Source organism: Coregonus lavaretus (genome assembly GCF_964263955.1).
Source record: "Coregonus lavaretus genome assembly, chromosome: 15".
NCBI lineage: Eukaryota > Metazoa > Chordata > Actinopteri > Salmoniformes > Salmonidae > Coregonus > Coregonus lavaretus.
Window position 1 is genome coordinate 25,943,908 of NC_140002.1, and position 19,785 is coordinate 25,963,692.

Consider the following 19,785-nt stretch of genomic DNA (forward strand, 5'->3'; position numbering starts at 1 on the left):
AAAACACCCCAAGCTTTAACACTTGCCATTGCGATCAGTGGTTAAAGCCCAACCTTTACATGTCAGGTTTGGCTGTGATCATTGGTGGGCTCTGATCAGATGTTCCATCTCATAACAATGATGTTCCGCTAACCTTGGCCCCTCCCCCTGCTCTGTGATTGGACAGGAGGCCAAGCTGACCGACCAGCTCCCACTCATCATTGTGTGTGACCGCTTCGACTTTGTCCACGACCTGGTCCTCTACCTGTACCGTAACAACCTGCAAAAATACATTGAGATCTATGTGCAGAAAGTAAGTGAACGTGGTCAAACATACTCTTGCTCAAACAAACACTGTCAAGCATCCTAATTGACAAAATATACAAACTAAGCAAGATATTCTCACTGAGTTTCATGTCCACCTAAACTAGCGCAGACTCAAGAATAATGGCCCCACAGTCATAATAGTGTCCAGGAATATTGACGTGTGTGTTAGGTGAACCCCAGCCGTCTGCCAGTGGTGATAGGAGGGCTTCTGGACGTGGACTGTTCTGAGGACGTCATTAAGAGTCTGATCCTGGTGGTCAGAGGACAGTTCTCCACTGACGAACTGGTGGCTGAGGTGGAGAAGAGGAACAGGTACAACACAAACCCAACCCCTTTTCATCAGATGGCAGAAAGAAACTACTAGTTAGAGGGGTTCATTGTAGTTGATAGTAGCTAGTATATCACTCCAACCTATTTAAACACCATGGTATCAAGAACAAAAGTAGTATGAAGAGACTTTACTGTAGCCTTTACCTAGTCTTTTGTATAGTAACTGTGATATCAGCATCCGTAGTAGTCAGCAGGCTCATCTCCCTCTCTTTTTTTTCTCCCTCTCCTCAGACTGAAGCTTCTCCTGCCCTGGCTGGAGGCCCGTATCCATGAGGGCTGTGAGGAGCCCGCTACCCACAATGCCCTGGCCAAGATCTACATCGACAGCAACAACAACCCTGAGCGCTTCCTGCGCGAGAACCCCTACTACGACAGCCGCGTGGTGGGCAAGTACTGCGAGAAGAGGGACCCTCACCTGGCCTGCGTTGCCTACGAGAGAGGACAGTGTGACCAGGAACTCATCAACGTCAGTAGCTGCTTCTTCTCTCCTTCCTCTTCTTTTTCTTATAGGAAGTCGTTTCATATAGGTTAGAAAATAGGTCTAACTAAAACATATCAGTGTAAATTTAAATTCTCTGCATTGCTATGCATTAATATTAACTGACATTCTTACCGCAATAATGGGAATAGCCTACATATGAAAGTATTATTTCAGAATGTGAGGTGAGAGTAGTGGAGTAACTTTGTTTTCTCTCAGGTGTGCAATGAGAACTCCCTGTTCAAGAGTCTGTCTCGCTACCTGGTACGTCGCAGGGACCCTGACCTGTGGGCCAGCGTGCTGCTGGAGACCAACCCCTTCAGAAGACAACTCATCGACCAGGTAGGTGGTCCCCATACACACCAGTCTGGACCAGCTCTGAACCAGTATTGGGATCAATTCCATTTTCAATTCAGGCAATCTTCAATAAAGGTTTTTCAATTCATTAACAAACTAATTGAGCTGCTGGAGAGGATCGTACTGGATAACTCAGCCTTCAGTGAACCTTCTGAATTGACACAAACTCTGCTCTGAACAATAGCTGAGTTGGAGATTCGTGCATCTCCTCATGACCCTGTCTAAATCTCTTTTTCCCTCCCTGTCAGGTGGTGCAGACAGCCCTGTCTGAGACCCAGGACCCAGAGGAGGTGTCCGTCACAGTCAAGGCCTTCATGACTGCAGACCTGCCTAACGAACTCATTGAGCTGCTGGAGAAGATCGTACTGGATAACTCCGTCTTCAGTGAACACAGGTAACAGAGCTACTAGAGCTCTGATAGCTGTGCTCACTGTAGGCTGGGCTGTCCATGGTGTGTCTTCTCTCTCGTTCACTTCCGCCATCTTTTTTTCATACTGTTCCAAATCAATCAAATCAAACATTTAAAATGCATTTAAAATCGCAACACACTCTAAAGTAAATGTAAAGTGAACTTTACAAGAAAGTCAACTTACACATACAGTTGTAAACTTAACAAAGCTTTACACATACAGTTGTAAACTTAACAAAGCTTTACACATACAGTTGTACACTTAACAAAGCTTTACACATACAGTTGTACACTTAACAAAGCTTTACACATACAGTTGTAAACTTAACAAAGCTTTACACATACAGTTGTAAACTTAACAAAACTTTACACATACAATTGCTGAGCCTTACACCTTGATTTCCAGGATGGTTTGTGATTATTTGGTGTTAAGGGTCGATGCTGAGGGTTGTTTATTTATTCAGAAACCTGCAGAACCTGCTGATCCTGACGGCCATCAAGGCGGACCGGACCCGTGTGATGGAGTACATCAACCGCCTGGACAACTATGATGCCCCAGACATCGCCAACATCGCCATCAGCAACGAGCTCTTCGAGGAGGCCTTTGCCATCTTCAGGAAGTTTGACGTCAACACCTCCGCCGTGCAGGTGAGATGAACCCTGACCCCCCCTTCATTCCCCTTCTTCTTACCTTCAACATGATTGATACACAGCGTCTGACTTCCTGTCAGGGTATGATGTTGACTCCCCTGTTGTCTCTTCTCCCCAGGTTCTCATTGAGCACATTGGGAACCTGGACCGGGCCTATGAGTTTGCCGAGCGCTGCAACGAGCCGGCCGTGTGGAGCCAGCTGGCCAAGGCTCAGCTGCAGAAGGGCCTGGTCAAGGAGGCCATCGACTCCTACATCAAGGCTGACGACCCCTCTGCCTACATGGAGGTGGTACAGGCCGCCGACCAGAGTGGTAAAGATGGTGGGGCAGGCTATAGCTGGGATAGGGGGTGGCAGGGTGGGCTGAATGGGTAAAATCTCCCAATGTCAGTGAATACATGTCCTCAGTCTGGAAAATGTCCAGCTGTTTTTGGTGACTTTCTGTAATCATCAGTGGCTCACTGAATGACCTTAGGATTTAAGGTACTGTAACCTCCCAGCCTCTCTTAGCTGACTATAATGGCTGTTCTGGTGTATGTCTGTGTCAGGTAACTGGGAGGACCTGGTGAAGTTCCTTCAGATGGCTCGTAAGAAGGCCCGGGAGTCCTATGTGGAGACAGAGCTCATCTTTGCCCTGGCCAAGACCAACCGTCTGGCTGAGCTGGAGGAGTTCATCAACGGACCCAACAACGCCCACATCCAACAGGTACCGTTACTGTAGTCCAGATTGATGTATTAAACAGTACACGTTATTGTATTCTAAGTCAATGAGAAATATAAACAGTTCACCAGGAATTCTAATACCCTAACCAGGAACTGATTTTCTATGTTGTCCCAAACAACTCCCTATGTAAGACATTGATTGACATTCATACGCTTTCCCTCTCACAACGAAGGTCGGCGACCGCTGTTACGATGAGAAAATGTACGACGCGGCCAAGTTACTGTACAACAACGTGTCCAACTTCGGCCGCCTTGCGTCCACCCTGGTGCACCTCGGGGAGTACCAGGCGGCGGTGGACGGGGCCCGCAAGGCCAACAGCACTAGGACCTGGAAGGAGGTGTGCTTCGCCTGCGTGGATGGAAAGGAGTTCCGGCTGGCCCAGATGTGTGGCCTCCACATCGTGGTGCATGCTGACGAACTGGAGGAGCTTATCAACTACTACCAGGTAAGACTGATACACACACACACACACAGCCCACTCTGTCTCGATGCACCTTATCCTCCTTGCTGCTAGACGCTGGCACAGTTGTTTGTATGAAATGTGTCTTTTCACTCTAGTCAACATGAAAAGTTCTTATTTCGTCCTCCTCTCTCCACACTCTTGTTTGGCAATCACATTTGGTGCTTTAGAACCCCTCAATGCTTTACCACTACAAACCGATGCCTACATGACCACCTTTAACCACTTGTCACTCTACTTGTCTGTGTTCAGGACCGTGCTTACTTTGAGGAGCTGATCACCATGCTGGAGGCAGCCCTGGGGCTGGAGCGGGCTCACATGGGCATGTTCACCGAGCTGGCCATCCTCTACTCCAAGTTCAAACCCCAGAAGATGAGGGAGCACCTGGAGCTCTTCTGGTCCAGAGTCAACATTCCAAAGGTTCTGAGGGCGGCAGAGCAGGCCCACCTGTGGGCGGAGCTGGTGTTCCTGTACGATAAGTACGAGGAGTTTGACAACGCCATCATCACCATGATGAACCACCCCACCGACGCCTGGAAGGAGGGCCAGTTCAAAGACATAATCACCAAGGTAACCCAATCAGTAACATTTATATATCTATAATGACATCATCACCAAGGTAGCGGTCATTGCTGTATATGATCTATTATGACAAAGCTCGATGTGATATTGTTAAGTGTATATTTAAAGTACATTGAAACATCTCAATACACTTTACAATTATAATACATTACAATATCTCTCCCTTTATCCCTTTCCTGTCACTGTGTGTAGGTGGCCAACGTGGAGCTGTATTACAAAGCAACTCAGTTCTATTTGGAGTTCAAGCCGTTGTTACTGAATGACCTGCTCATAGTGCTATCCCCCAGACTGGACCACTCCCGTGCTGTCAACTTCTTCAGCAAGGTGAGACAAGCTCTCTGTCCCCTCCTATCTGCCAACACAGGAAACTGAAGCATTGTGACACCTGTTGTAGCAGTTGCTCTAAGACTGTGAAATGTGTATTTGTATGTACAGTACAGTGCACTCTGCTTATAATGAATGCAGTACTAATAATCAGCGGTGTGTGTGGTCCAGGTGAAACAGCTGCCCCTGGTCAAGCCCTACCTGCGCTCAGTACAGAACCACAACAACAAGTCTGTCAATGAAGCACTTACCAACCTGTTCATCACAGAGGAGGACTATCAGGTTTGTGGTCAATTTTGGTTGGTTGTTACATTGTCAAACAATTAACACAGACACATTTTCCATTGAATTATTTTTTATCCTCGACTAGGCTTAATATGGGTTTGGGAAACTGGCCCTAAATATGACATTTCTAGTATCTTGTTTACTTGAAAAAAGTGTTTTTTACCTCACTGAACAACAGTTACTCATCCTTTCCTTCCTTCCTTCCCTCTCTCCGTGGACTCAGGCTCTGAGGACATCTATAGATGCCTACGACAACTTTGACAACATCTCGCTTGCCCAGCGCTTGGAGAAACACGAGCTGATTGAGTTCAGGAGGATCGCTGCCTACCTCTTCAAGGGTAACAACCGCTGGAAACAGAGTGTGGAGCTCTGCAAGAAGGACAAACTCTACAAGGTACTCATTCATTCATTCCCTTCTCCTTACCAAGGCTTGTTTCTCCTCTGACTGCCATTCACTTGGAAAAGGTATATTATTGTAATTGACATTATATTGTCATTGAACCTAATTGGTTAGGAGGATAATGGGAAATGTAGTATATTGCCATTTTGTCTGGTAAGATGAGTGTTTAAGGGTAGGGTTAGTGGTCAAAATCCCATGTTGGAGTGAAAGTTCTCTAGCATGACCAGATAGATACCAGACAAAGTGGCTTGGTGCTAACTTCCTCTCAAACACACAGCATCAAGTCACCACTCCTGATCTTGAACCTCTATCTTGTTTCCATCTTCCTCCAGGATGCCATGCAGTACGCATCCGAGTCCAAGGACACGGAGCTGGCTGAGGAGCTGCTGGGCTGGTTCCTGACGGAGGACAAGAAGGAGTGCTTTGCCGCCTGCCTCTTCACCTGCTACGACCTGCTGAGACCTGACGTGGTGCTGGAGACGGCCTGGAGGCACAACATCATGGAGTTCTCCATGCCCTACTTCATCCAGGTCATGAGGGAGTACCTCTCCAAGGTGGGTTGGCGGTCTGGACATGGAGTGTTGAGTCATGTGGAGTGTTGAGTGGGCTAAACCAAACCAAGCATGGTGGTTCTATTCTACAGTTCCAAGGGTGTTGTTCATTTGGGCATGCAACAGAACATTTCAGTTTTCTTCCATTTTGTGGCTAATGAACACAACCCAGGTCTGCTTTCAGTGGGAGTAGGGTGAACTTTCCCCTAGACATTGATCTAGGGTCAGTTTGGCATTTCTTACCCCAAATGGTTTGGGTGAAAGTAAGCTGATCCTAAATGCCAAATGCCACTTTTACCCAAAGCCCTTTCCAAACACATTGTGCGGTGATCTTCCGTTACTCAGTCGAATGCTTTTAGCAGTTAGCCGCGTTTTGAAAAGGCACTTACTTAGCTATTCAGTAGCACAATGCCTTATTTTTATATGGCAAGTTGCTACCAGAGATTCATCAATGATTCTATTAGAACTCAGTCCAGCAGAGTCTAGACTTTGCAGCAGAGGTGTGTGGCTTCATAGAAATAGATTTACTAGAATCAGTATAATAGAATATTCTATTTAGAATAATTGTATTTCTATGTGGTGTGCCAATAGTCCTCGTATACTCAATAGAAATAGTTATTTCTTACTTTTTTGTTTTTCTAGTTTGTTTCCCCTCTTAACCATTTACAGCTTTTTTGTTAACCTTTTCCATATAAAAGACAGTAATTGCTCTTTGTTTAATGCTCTAACTAAAATGTTACTGTACTCAACAGATTACAGACAATGGGTACAGTACAAGTGTCTTGTTAATGCATTGTTTCAAGGTGGTGTCCCCTCTGAATATCAATGACAAGAAAACAAACTATTGGACACTAGAGAGAGGAACTAAAGATAGTTCCTCTCTAGTGTCCAATAGTTTGTTATCTTGTCATTGATATTCAGTGCCAAGTAAGTGGAGCTCGTCATTGGATGCTGCGTGACTGCATGTGGGACTGCTGTGACTAAACATGAGTCAGCATGTGCCTGTCTGCTCTGCACACCTCAACCACAGCTATCTCTATATATATATAGCTTTGAACAGAACTGTAGTCCAGCAGCTCTCCAGTCTAGCCAATGACATATAGAGGACACCAGTTCTACCATGTATGTCTATCAATAGAACAGGGCTAATGCAGTCTATACTGCTCTGCTCTCAATAGTAGTTTAGTGACTCAGAGTTGAGTTGACCGGAACCTATAGTCTACAGATATACTGTATAGCCTACTAAGTGGAAAACAGTTAAATATTTCACATTTTACTAGCAACTGTATTTGTATGCATGCAAATGTGGTAGGTTAATCATTGTAGCGCGATCTCTATCTTCAAAACAATAGTTCTTAGGATAGAAAGGATAGTTTAACAATCAAACTAGAGAAATTCAGGGCATTATAGAGGAAGAAATTGTTCCAGACTTCCTTCTAGACAGGAGTGTGTTATGGTCTTTTCTGTAATTTAGTTTGGGTTTTCTTTTCTACTGTGTGGATATTTGGTTGCCCATCTCTGTATGCTGTCTCAGCCTGCTCTCTCTCTCTGTCTCTGCACTATAGGAAACTTAGTTATTTTTATTTTCTAAGCTGCGCTTCTTGAATTCCCTTCCAGGTTGATGCAATTAAGGAAAAGGTGAAAGTCGATTTCTATATTCCATCTCTCTCTTGCTGTTTCGTTCTTTAATTTAGGTTCATTTAGCCTGGAGTACTGCTACCTCAGGAATCTGCATGAGTTTTGTTAATTCTCCCATATGTTACACTGCTGCTTTTCCAAAGACCGAGACACACACATACACACCGAGTAGTGCCTTCTCAACTGGACTCTCCGACTGGGCAGCAGAGCACTCTAGTAGATCTGTAGTTACTCACCAATGACAACCCTTTGAGGAAGTCTATCAATGATGCCAGTCTGCCATTGGTTCCCAGTCCTGACCCTTGAACCCACAATGACCTTAAAGTGCTCTTGATACCCCAAGAGTGTTAATTTTATAGAATAAATTATAACGCCCATTAATGAACTCAGTCTTGAGTCTTCTCATTGCCGGCACATAGTTTAGACCCCCTCTCAAAAAGGACTGCAAACCAGTTGTAGACTGCATTTAACCATAGTACTAAAACTGTAAGCCAAGAAATGCATCATTTGATCAAGGTTTGTGAAGCGAATGCAATTTTTAGGGCGGAAGGTAGCATACCGGTTAGAGCATTGTGCCAGTACCCGAAAGGTCGCTGATTCGAATACCCACGCCGACAAGGTGAGAAATAAAATCTGTCGACGTGCCCTTGAACAAGGCACTTAACCCTAATTTTCTCCAGGGGCGCCGTACTACTATGGCTGACCCTGTAAAACAACACATTTCACTGCACCTATCTGGTGTTTTTTTTCTTCTCCAGAAATTTTTCAGTAGTGGTCCCATTTTGTAGTGATGAAATTATACATTTCTTATGACTGAGTTAGTTCTCATATTGAAGTCTTGACAGTGAAATACAGCTTGTGCTGCAGCACTAGAGGCGGAGAAAAAAAAAATCTGTCTTTGTTAATTGTTATTGAAGTTAATTTTGCATGGGCAGTAACTGAAAAGTGCATTCCTTCACAGACCTTTACACTATATCCAAGAGAAAGAGTATGTACTGTATGTTTGTGTGAAAAATGGGTAATGGTACCTGCACTTTGGGAAATGTTCTCTGGTTTTAAAATATGCACGTGATTGAGCACCTGCCAATGAGAATCTAGCGTCACTGAGAGACTCTAGGAGACATTGATGTTGTTGGCTGTGCCTTGCTGTTGGTTGATGGGCCTGGTAGGCCTTGAGTGGAGGACTATGAATGATCCCAAGCTTTCACTCCCTCTGCGCTTCAGTACTTCTGCCTCTTTTTCATGCAAACTATTTTAACCAACTGTAACAACTATTGTAGCATGTTGCTCTTCTCCTTTCAATGAAGCCTCTGCTTGTTGGGATTTTGTGGGAAGAGATTTACTCATGATAGTTACTAATGTTCTTAAGAGGTATGGAGGGAACTGAACCCACTTTCAGCACTGAAGCACAGAAATATATAGTGAGAACAAAATAGTGAAACTTTTTTTTTTTTTTTTACTAGCGCAAAATGCATCTTGCCTCTTACTGCAACTTTCAATCCCAATTAAGTTTTCTTCCTAACAACCTTTGGAAATCTACTTCTGCTATTCTTAAAAGGTAATTCATTGGAGTTAGTGGGCTGATTTTGATGAGCTAAAACTAAGCATGTTTGATAAGGGAAAGGGTGAATAGGTCCTAGATAAATCATAGAAAAAATACCGCCTGGCAGTTAACATCGCTACATTTAAAATAGCTCAAAGATGACAAAGGTAAAATGTTGATCTCATGAGATTTTTTTACACCTGTTGCATACTTGATATGGGTTTGGTTCTCTACATACATAGCAATGTTAATGTATACCGAAAATATAACGTAAAGAAGAGTGGCTGAATGGGGTGACCAAAGTCCATTGAAAGTATTTTTCCTGTCACATCTTAATGGTCATCTCTCATATTTATTCACTAGTTTTAAATGTGTGATGAAGGGGCAGCTCACAGCAGCCTTGTGTTGAAAATAATTATCTCCTAGAATGCACTCACTTCACACACCTGGAATGGTCCTATCCATCAATCACTTAACATATTAATTAAACTACTAAATGAAAGAACAGTCAATGAATGAAGGCTTTTCCAGCACGTCTAGTCTTCTCTGGCCTGCCTGCTTGTAGCTGTGTATCATTGTGTTCTTTCTGACCTCTATTCCAGGTGGACAAGCTGGAGACCTCAGAGTCCCTAAGGAAAGAGGAGGAGCAGGCGACAGAGACACAACCCATCGTCTATGGTACGTACCTCATGCATCATTCACAAACAAGAATCTGACACAGACCATGAGAACAGCCATTCACACCAACTCACTCAAAAACAGTCAAGATGACTCTCGTAACCCAGCCTTTTGTGCCCTAAGTAGTAAAGAGAAGAAAAAAGTTGAAGAGTAAACAGTAAAGAGAAATTGATAAGATGTGGAAAGGTTTGATGGTGACGAGTTGATGTTGATGACATGCATGTGTATAGGGCTGTCCCTATTTTGATATTCGTATCAGATTTGTCATTTCATATTTGTATAGTCTGCTGTACCTGCGCCAAAACTCTGGTATTTCTCATCCTAATAGGTCCTGATAACTTAGTAAATGGTGAGCGAATATGTTTTCAGCACTTATGTCCATAACTGATCAACACATTTAGGCTTCCGTGTGGGCCAGTGGCTAGTGCCTCTGACCTCGGAACACTTATGCCAGAGTCGGCATGGGTTTGAATCAATCTCCTCCAACCTGTCTTCTCTCTACAGTCTGCTGTTAAAAAAAATAATCATTAAAATAAATAAAAACATTTGGGCTTCCTTGGCACTCTGGAATGTTAGTTGCACTGTGGCTTGTGCTCCATTCTAAAACATAAGTTTAAATATTCGAATCAATCGGCATCAAATGATTTGAATCAGAGTAAATTAATTAAATCCGAATAGATTCTAATCTTTGGTGTCAGCCCTATATGTAATACCTATCTCTTTTCTCCAGGCACACCCCAGCTGATGCTGACTGCTGGCCCCAGCGTGCCCGTTCCCCCCCAGCAGGCCTACGGCTACGGTTACCAGGCCCCTGCAGGCTACCCCCAGGCACCTCAGGCCCAACCAGGCTTTGGCTACGGCATGTAAAGGTCTCCTGGCAAGCCCTGGAGCCCATCCATCCATCTCTCTCAGCTCAGTCCTTCACTAGGCTATTACCATCTTCTACTCACAACATTTAGGGGATTCAAACAAGCAGTTATTATTTTTTAATTATGTTATTGTTTTTGTTTTCCTTTAAAAAAAAAAAAACTCATGAAGGACATTTTATTTCTGTTGTCAAAGAAAAAGATTGGATCACAATTATTATAATTTTTCACATTCCATTATATTTACTAGATTTAATTTTTGGGCCATTTTTTTTATGCGGAATGGTTTATGTACAATGAGGGGGCTTGTGGGAAGAGAGAGTCCTCCTCTTAATTAAAGGTCTGTTGTGAAGCATCTGATTTGCACTCGTGAGTGAAGAACCTAATGTAGAATCTCTTCATTTTTATGTGTGTGAGCAGCTTGCTCTATCTGTCTGTAAAATGCATTTAATTATTGTATATTCAGAAAGGGAAAAAAAGCTAGAATGTTCTTCTATATTTGAACATGACTGCTGCTTCCATGACCCACAAACAAACTAGAAACACTATGTACAATACCAGTGATGACCTACACAGGGTTAAAGGGGTTGTGTAGCTCAAGAGAAAAAACTGATTATTTTAAAATGCATACAGACATGATTTCCAAAAGTGAGTTTTATCCTTCCCAAGCCTATGCAGGTTCTCCAGTTAGTCATTGAGTCAGACTGCGGTAGAGAGCTGAAGTCGGTGTCTTTGCGTCTCACTCTGCTGCGTGTAACACACTTTCCTTGCCTCCTGCTGTAAACAGTGCTCTTGTGTGGGACCATTCCATTTGGAGGAGGGATTGTTTACTGGAATTAAAGAAGCTCTTTTCAGTTCAGTCAGACCTGTGTATGTTATTAACCCCCCTCCCCCTGCGGTTGGTTTCTGTATGCTGGATATCATGGTGTTCTAGGTCACTGTTCTTGATTGTACAGAAGAGAGGATATAAAACCTAATAGCCTTGATGTCCTGCCAGGTTGTTGTCTTTCTTTTTGTGTGTCCAAAATGGCACCCTATTCCCTACATAGTGCACTACTTTTGACCAGGGCACATAGGAGTTGTGCTGCACTATGTAGGGAATAGGGTGCCATTTGGGATTCATACTTTATTTCAGTTTGCCCTCTGATCTAATTGAAGAAAATCACAGGACTGGTAATTTTGTGTTTTTATCGAAGGCTTGCGTTTATACAAAGAATCATTAACTCTCCGTCTACCCTATACTCTCAACAAATGACTAGATTTAAGCGCGCACTCAAAGTTGATTGTGCAGGATCTGGATCATGATGATGAATGAAACTGCGGTTTTCTTTTCCACATAAAATAAAGGCTTCTTGTTTGTCAAGAAAAGTCTGGTCGGGTCTCTTCTGTTCCCTTCTCAACCTTGTTTTGTCTGTCATGTTTGTAAGGATCATAAACTAACATGTCGGCCATGCGCAGTAGATCACCTGCTGGGTGTCGATGATTGGTGGTATTTCAACATTTAGAATCGCCAGGAAATTAATCTAAAATTATGTCCGATGCAATAGGACTGCCAGCTGCTATGCATGGCTGACGTTTGGTGTATCTTCCCTCTTATGAACCTTTTATCAAGGTGTCCTTTAGGGAAAATCCATATCACTATGGATGTATGCCTGCCAAATCAGTGATGTACAATAGTGTTTTAATTGTAAACCAGTGCTCAGATGGGTTGGGGTAGTTTAAGCACAAGTGCACATTCTAAGCATAGCAAAAGTAAGATGTAGGCCTATTGTGTCTGGGTCGGTGTATCAGTTACTGCTAGGATGACATGTTTGGACCTTTAATGAAAAGACATACAGTTCCCAGATTACCACTTCTCTATAAAAAAGTTTTGAAGTGGACCAGGATTATCCTACTTCCAATACCACTAATACAGACAACTCAAGTCCTAATTTGGATCTAATACAGCTTCAAGTGTCCAGTGACTTTGTCCATGAGATCAGCTGGTCCAGGGCCTACTCCCAGCACAGTACGAGATCCTGGCGCTATCTTGGTCCTCTCTGCATCTTGGAAAGACAGGCAGCCCTACTTCTTTGGCATGGGTTAGCAGTTCTATCAGACTGTCCTCATCCGGGGCTTTAACCACGACTCTGGGCTGACCACAGTACTCCAATTGCTTCAGCAGCTCAGGGTTCCTGCGCTGGACCTGCTTGTAGACTGACACAGCGGCGTGTGAGGACTGGGCTGCCACTTTCCCCTTACCCATCTTCAGGTCTCACCAGACCACCAGGATCATTTTGAACTCCCCTCCCATGAAGCTGGCGTCTGCTTCGCCCCCATCGCCGCTCCGATCCCGTAAGTGCCAGCCTAGGCAAAATCCACAGCCCACTCCTTCCAATATTCCAATCGCTACCTGGCCGTACAAGAAATCCATCTTGAGACTGGCACTTTAAGTAGATCTAAGGCTGTGAGTTGATTAAAGGAATAGCTACATAGCTAGTTTCACAAAATCACCACACTACCTACCACACGTCTTTCCACAAATATTGCCTTCACCTGTCATCAGTTAGTCTGATGGGAACATACAAGGGCTGGTCTTGGAACTATGACTACAGGCAGCCTCTCCTCGCTTGGCTCAATGGGATTTGTAGTGATTTAGCCAACACAGCCAGATATGTACCCTTAATTTTTTCCTCTAACTATCATATTTATTAATATAACAGTAATCCTAGAATGTCACAAGTTAATTGACAAGAGAAAACTTGAGGAAATAGCAACTCTACTGATCGCAGTGGCTACAATTAATGGCTAAATTACTTCCGGACACTAGGGTCCACAGAGCTCTTCCTCACCCACCACTCTATGAAGAGTAGATGTCAACTGGGAGATACAAATAAATAGTGGGTGTTTCGGGTACTAGTGCCAATGGCACAGTTTATCCAGCTTTTTGTGTTTTATGTCCTATTAATAGTTATTGAAAATAATATGGTTCGATTTCAAAGAATTACTACTATCCCATGTATTTCATTCATAGACTCTCTCGCTCCTAATACTAGTATAATCTAATAAAGTAAATACGACAATATGGTAACAGTAACAAATCTATCAGCTATGATGTGACTGCAAATGTTAAGAATACGACTGCACCAATTTGTTGCTCTCGAACACGCACCCTGAACAGGTGACGGTCAGCTTTATCAGGCTTTGAAGTATCTGGATATACTCATCGCCTATCAGCCAATGGAAGGGGCATTTATCAAAGCCCATCCAAATGATAAGGTGTTTTGTGGTACTATTGAACACCATTCCTATTGGCTCGTGGTCAGTTCGTTAGCGGAAGTAGACGGTCCATGAGATCAGAGAGGAAGAGGCGAAGCGAGAGTTTACTCCGCCCAAAATCTGTATGAAGGTCAATGAGAGTTGCCGAATTTGGTCAACAAAAAAAGTATTTGCTTATTTGCTACATACGGCTTATTTGATCAAATAAAAGTTTCGTAATGCACGGATATAAGTGGACGCACGTGGAATTTCGGCAACTTTGAAAAAACAACTTTAAAGTACATGTCTAAAGATTACTTTTCATCATTGCCTGATCCCAAGCGTTCTCACTACTTAGGAAAAACATTATTGTAGGGCTTCCCTCATGCCCCTTTTCATGATAGCAGCCACGTGAATGCTAACTACCGACGACGGAACATTAAGATAGCCAAGACCAACAACACAAACAAAAAGACTATACAGCTACAAGTAGTGAGTGGAGTTACAAACGGACTATAGTAAACAAGTTAAATGTCTTACCTGTGATTAAATGTTTTTCACACACATGGCTACGTGTAGCCTACTTGGACACTGGGTCCCCACATTTCCCACTCCGAACAACACAGCAGCTTTTCGGCATGTTTTGTAATTTATGTTTAACAAAATATGTACAACGAAGTTGGCTCTTTTACAATGGCGGTCAATTGGAAATACTTTTGTTTTCCCCATTTTGTCGGCATGGTCGAGGGGAATTCCTTATTATTAGTGAGTATCGGAGTTGTGCCTGTTGTTCCGTCTCACGCGTATCTGCCCTCTCATTGGCTATAATGGTCCCACCTGATCTCGCCTGCCTTCCATCTTTAAGTACATGTATTTCCATTGTTAGAGGTCACTCGACCATCTTGTCAATATAATAAATAATCTTGGATAAAATAAAATACGTCTGTTTCCTGTGCGGCAGGCTGCGGCGTTTGACAGTTCGAGAGTGAAAGGAGAAGGTAGGGGGACGATTTGTACCGTTCATGTCTGCTCATTGTCGTGGTGTGTTTATAACAGTAGTATCATAACATTAGGCCAAATACAGTCTATCCACATTTGACATTAGGCTATCCTCTATCAGCATGTCTTTGTAAAACGCTAGTCTTTCATCAGGTTACTGATTCGTGCCAGGTTTTGACTAGCAAATATTAAGGTTGATTATTGCTATAGCTACCCTAATAACATTTTATTTTGAGCCACTGTAATTTTGACCGAGTCCTTGATGAATGAAAATGGTCCGGTGTCTGTCTGGTGAAAAACATGTTGGCAGGACAATGTGACTAACATGCTTTTATAACAGTAGGATCTGGTTAATTGATGCCATCATGTATGAATGAAGCCAGGTTAGTGTGAATTAAACTATTGTCTTGTGGATGTGGATTTGATGGTTTGGGGGAAACAAAACAAACATCTATTCTATTGTATATTTGTTATATTCTATTCAGCTCTATTCTGTTCTATAATGCACCTGGCATCTACTTACCGGTCTGTTTTGTTTAGGGTCAATTTAATTTCTTGCTCTTGACTTTTCCTTGAGGATCTTTGGCTGGATATCTGAATCATTTATTCTCTAGAGGTGCTAGCTGCCAAGTAAAAAAGTGATCTAACATTATCTATGGTGAGATTGAGGCTATACATGTACTCTTTTAAAAGGGGGAGCAACTCCTGTGCTGACAGAATGTTGGGTTATAGCTTGAGTGCAAGGTCACATTCTTGGTGCTTTGAAGAAATGTCTCTATCAAGTGTCATTCATTCAACAGGTCATTGTGATATTGTCACACATTCGTTTTATGTTTGTCCTTCTGTACAGAGCTTGTCTGACAGCTGCTCTCAATTCAGAGAGTGACATTTAATGGCTTTAGATCTCAATGTATCTCATGTTTTTACAAAGTTCACATTTGTCATGGATGATGTAGATTTAGATTGAGATTATGGATGTAGGCCTATTACAATAGCATGAAATGCGTAATGAATGCAATAGCATGCAATGCATTATAATGCAGTTATAATGCAATTGTAGAAAACCCCCCTGCCTTATCACTTACTGGGTGCCTCATCACTCCTACAGGTCACCCCTTTAGTCATTATATGGTTAATTTGTATCTATATTAAAAACAAAAAGTTACATTTTAAGTGAGAAGTAAGCATTGGTCTGAAGCTGAAAAATTAAGGAAATTAAAGAGCATCGAAATGCCTACTTCACCCATGCTCTACCAAGGTTTTCCAGCACACAGCTTTGACCAACTACAGTAGCTATGTTGGTCTATTGTACATCAAACAATGTGTAGGCAGGTTGTTTAGGATTCAAACCTTCGCAAACAGCCTAATTCATACTCTTAGAGGAGGTGCTCCCACAATAATGTGATTTGTACTGCATACAGGGTAAAGTATTGGATTCTTCACAGAATACACTAAGATGTTATCCCATTCCACTACCTTTCCAAGCTCTTTTTTTATTATATGAAAGCAAGCTTCGCTTTTATACTTACAAGACCATCGGCTTGATTGAGTGAGCTGTTTTGTCTTGTAGTAATGTGGTGCCTGCCTGTATTTCCTTAAACCTTTATTTTAGCAATACATGTCATTGTGAAAAATAATATATTTCCTTTTGGTCAGCAGGTGCCCAACATAACAACAGGTGTTGGACACAGTCACTCATATAGATATAGAGATCGATAGAGCCTGTCTGTGTTCCTGATTTCTGTTACCGTTAGCTTACCTGTGTAATATTGACATAAGTTCAGAATCACTTGTTTTGCAAACATAGTCCTGTTTTATCAATTGCTGTGCTGATCAATGGACAGTTCATTACCTCGTCAAATGAATATGTAGGCTAAAGTTGTTTGTATTTTTGTTTATTTTTGCAATAAAGATGATGATGCTACAATAATACACATTTACAATAGGCCGGGCATGGAAGCGAGTGCACCCATAACCACCAGGACCAGCAGACACACCGCTCACAGCGTGAAACCAAAACACAACACATACAATAAACATGACCACCCTCCCCCCTGATGGGATGACCTCAAACATCGCATTGGTCTAAGGCACTGCATTGCAGTGTTAGCTGTGCCACTAGAGATCCTGGTTTGAGTCCCGGCTCTGTCGCAGCCGTCTGCGACCGGGAGACACATTTTGTATTAATTTTTATTTTTTTGTCATTTAGCAGATGCTCTTATCCAGAGCAACTTACATGTGAGTGCATACATATAAAAACATTTTTTCATACTGGCCCCCTCCCGTGGGAAACGAACCCACAACCCTGGCGTTGCAAACGCCATGCTCTACCAACTGAGCTACATCCCTGCCAGCCATTCCCTCCCCTACCCTGGACGATGCTGGGCCAATTGTGCGCCGCCCCATGGGTCTCCCGGTCGCGGCCAGCTACAACAGAGCCTGGATTCGAACCAGGATCTCTAGTGGCACAGTGGCCTTAGACCTTAGACCACTGTGCCACTTGTGGGGCGACACACAATTGGCCCAGCGTCGTCCAGTGTAGGGATGTTCTTGTCCCATCGCGCACTAGCGACTCCTGTGGCGGGCCGGGCGCAGTGCATGCTGACTCGGTTGCCAGGTGTACAGTGTTTCCTCCGACGTATTGGTGCGGCTGGCTTCCGGGTTAAATGGGCACTGTGTCAAGAAGCAGTGCGGCTCGGTTGGGTTGTGTTTCAGAGGACGCACAACTCTCGACCTTCGCCTCTCCCGTGTCCGTACGGGAGTTGCAGCGATGGGACAAGACTAACTACCAATTGGAGACCACGAAATTGGGGAGAAAAGTGGGGTAAAATACAAAACAAAAAAAACATGTATACTGTGCATGTGTGTATACAGTACCAGTCAAAAGTTTGGACACTGTCAAAGTTTCGGCCGAGGCTGCTCCTCCTTGTTCGGGCAGGTTATGGCGGTCGTCGTCCCCGGAGTACTAGCTATCACCGTTCGATGTTTTCGATGTCTGTTTGGTTTTGTCTGATTGTGTACTCCTGTTTGGTTAATTATGTCTCCTATAAGTTTCTCGTTTGGTTAGTCTTGTGTTGTGTGTTATTGTCCGCCTGTCGGTAGGAGCTGCGGGTTTCCGCTCTGTTTACTTTGTTTGGTGTTTTTTACGCACCGTTTGCGTAATCGCTCGCCTCTGTTTGTTTCGAGGCCCGTGTTTTGTATGTTGTCATTTTATGACTAGTAAAGTCTGTTGGACTAAGCCTCTGTGTCCTGCGCCTGACTCCTACACCACATCCACATCAGTTCCTGACAGACATCTACTCATTCAAGGGTTTTTCTTTATTTAGATTTTTTTTTTTACATTGTAGAATAATAGTGAAGACATCAAAACTATGAAATAACACATGGAATCATGTAGTAACCAAAAAAGTGTTAAACAAATCAAAATATATTTTATATTTGAGATTCTTCAAATAGCCACCCTTTGCCTTGATGACAGCTTTGCACATTCTTGGCATTCTCTCAACCAGCTTCACCTGGAATGCTTTTCCAACAGTCTTGAAGGAGTTCCCACATATGCTGAGCACTTGTTGGCTGCTTTTCCTTCACTCTGCCGTCCGACTCATCCCAAACCATCTCAATTGGGTTGAGGTCGGGGGATTGTGGAGGCCAGGTCATCTGATACAGCACTCCATCACTCTCCTTCTTGGTAAAATAGCCCTTACACAGCCTGGAGGTGTGTTGGGTTATTGTCCTGTTGAAAAACAAATTATAGTCCCACTAAGCCCAAACCAGATGGGATGGAGTATCACTGCAGAATGCTGTGGTAGCCATGCTGGTTAAGTGTGCCTTGAATTCTAAATAAATCACAGACAGTGTCACCAGCAAAGCACCCCTACACCATCACACCTCTTCCTCCATGCTTCACGGTGGGAACTACACATGCGGAGATCATCCGTTCACCCACACCGAGTCTCACAAAGACACAGCAGTTTGAACCAAAAATCTCCAATTTGAATTCCAGACCAAAGGACACATTTCCACCGGTCTAATGCAGGTTTCTTCTTCTTATTGGTGTCCTTTAGTAATGGTTTCTTTGCAGCAATTCGACCATGAAGGCCTGATTCACGCAGTCTCCTCTGAACAGTTGATGTTGATGTGTCTGTTACTTGAACTCTGTGAAGCATTTATTTGGGCTGCAAGTTCTGAGGCTGGAAACTCCAATGAACTTATCCTCTGCAGCAGAGGTAACTCTGGGTCTTCCATTCCTGTGGTGGTCCTCATGAGAGCCAGTTTCATCATAGTGCTTTATGTTTTTTGCGACTGCACTTGAAGAAACGTTCAAAAGTTCTTGAAATGTTCCGTATTGACCTTCATGTCTTAAAGTAATGATGGACTGTCATTTCTCTTTGCTTATTTGAGGTGTTCTTGCCATAATATGGACTTGGTCTTTTACCAAATAGGGCTATCTTCTGTGTACCCCCTCTACCTTGTCACAACACAACTGAATGGAGCAGCCCGCCTGGTTTTCAACCTTCCCAAGTTCTCTCATGTCACCCTGCTTCTCTGCCCACTCCACTGGCTTCAAGTTGAAGCTCGCATCCACTACAAGACCATGGTGCTTACCTACAGAACAGCAAGGTGAACTGCCCCTCCCTACCTTCAGGCTATGCTCAAACCCTACACCCCAACCTGAGCACTCCGTTCTGCCACCTCAGGTCTCTTGGCCCTTGCACCCCTACGGGAGGGCAGCTCCCGCTCAGCCCAGTTCAAGCTCTTCTCTGTCCTGGCACCCCCATGGTGGAACCAGCTTCCCCCTGAAGCTAGGACAGCAGAATAATCCTCCTCCTCACCTCGACCCTGATCACAGAAATAAAAACACTTAACCAGCACTTGCACTTGACCCCATGCCGACAACCCACTGACACTGACGTGTAATGTGAAGGGGTGTCCACATACTTTTGTGTATATTTATGTAATTGTCTTCTGT

General features: G+C 43.5%; 2 protein-coding genes and 1 pseudogene across 6 annotated transcripts in view; 2 read left to right on the forward strand and 1 right to left on the reverse strand.

The window, feature by feature from the left end:
- LOC311142867 (clathrin heavy chain 1) overlaps positions 1-11,953 on the forward strand; it is a 45,571-nt gene extending 33,618 nt beyond the window's left edge. Inside the window, exons 15-31 of one of the 3 annotated variants that reach the window (XM_084178565.1) lie at positions 167-292; positions 476-618; positions 868-1,102; positions 1,334-1,456; positions 1,720-1,865; positions 2,345-2,528; positions 2,650-2,842; positions 3,078-3,235; positions 3,426-3,698; positions 3,966-4,283; positions 4,488-4,619; positions 4,791-4,901; positions 5,128-5,298; positions 5,637-5,858; positions 7,473-7,493; positions 9,639-9,714; positions 10,445-11,439. In XM_084178565.1, coding sequence (XP_084034691.1) covers positions 167-292; positions 476-618; positions 868-1,102; positions 1,334-1,456; positions 1,720-1,865; positions 2,345-2,528; positions 2,650-2,842; positions 3,078-3,235; positions 3,426-3,698; positions 3,966-4,283; positions 4,488-4,619; positions 4,791-4,901; positions 5,128-5,298; positions 5,637-5,858; positions 7,473-7,493; positions 9,639-9,714; positions 10,445-10,581 — 2,769 coding nt within the window. In that variant the 3' untranslated portion in view covers positions 10,582-11,439. Of the gene's footprint in view, positions 1-166; positions 293-475; positions 619-867; positions 1,103-1,333; positions 1,457-1,719; positions 1,866-2,344; positions 2,529-2,649; positions 2,843-3,077; positions 3,236-3,425; positions 3,699-3,965; positions 4,284-4,487; positions 4,620-4,790; positions 4,902-5,127; positions 5,299-5,636; positions 5,859-7,472; positions 7,494-9,638; positions 9,715-10,444; positions 11,440-11,684 lie in introns of those variants that run through there. The other 2 variants (XM_084178566.1, XM_084178567.1) reach the window with 2 other exon arrangements.
- A 473-nt stretch (positions 11,954-12,426) lies between these two features.
- On the reverse strand, positions 12,427-13,069 carry LOC311142869 (peptidyl-tRNA hydrolase 2, mitochondrial-like; annotated as a pseudogene). Its single transcript has one exon. The product of its transcript is annotated as a peptidyl-tRNA hydrolase 2, mitochondrial-like (transcript).
- A 1,721-nt stretch (positions 13,070-14,790) lies between these two features.
- LOC311142868 (vacuole membrane protein 1-like) overlaps positions 14,791-19,785 on the forward strand; it is a 95,592-nt gene continuing 90,597 nt past the window's right edge. For both annotated transcript variants that reach the window (XM_084178568.1, XM_084178570.1), the window contains exon 1: positions 14,791-14,815. The gene's annotated coding sequence lies outside the window, so the exon portion shown is untranslated. The remainder of the gene's footprint in view (positions 14,816-19,785) is intronic.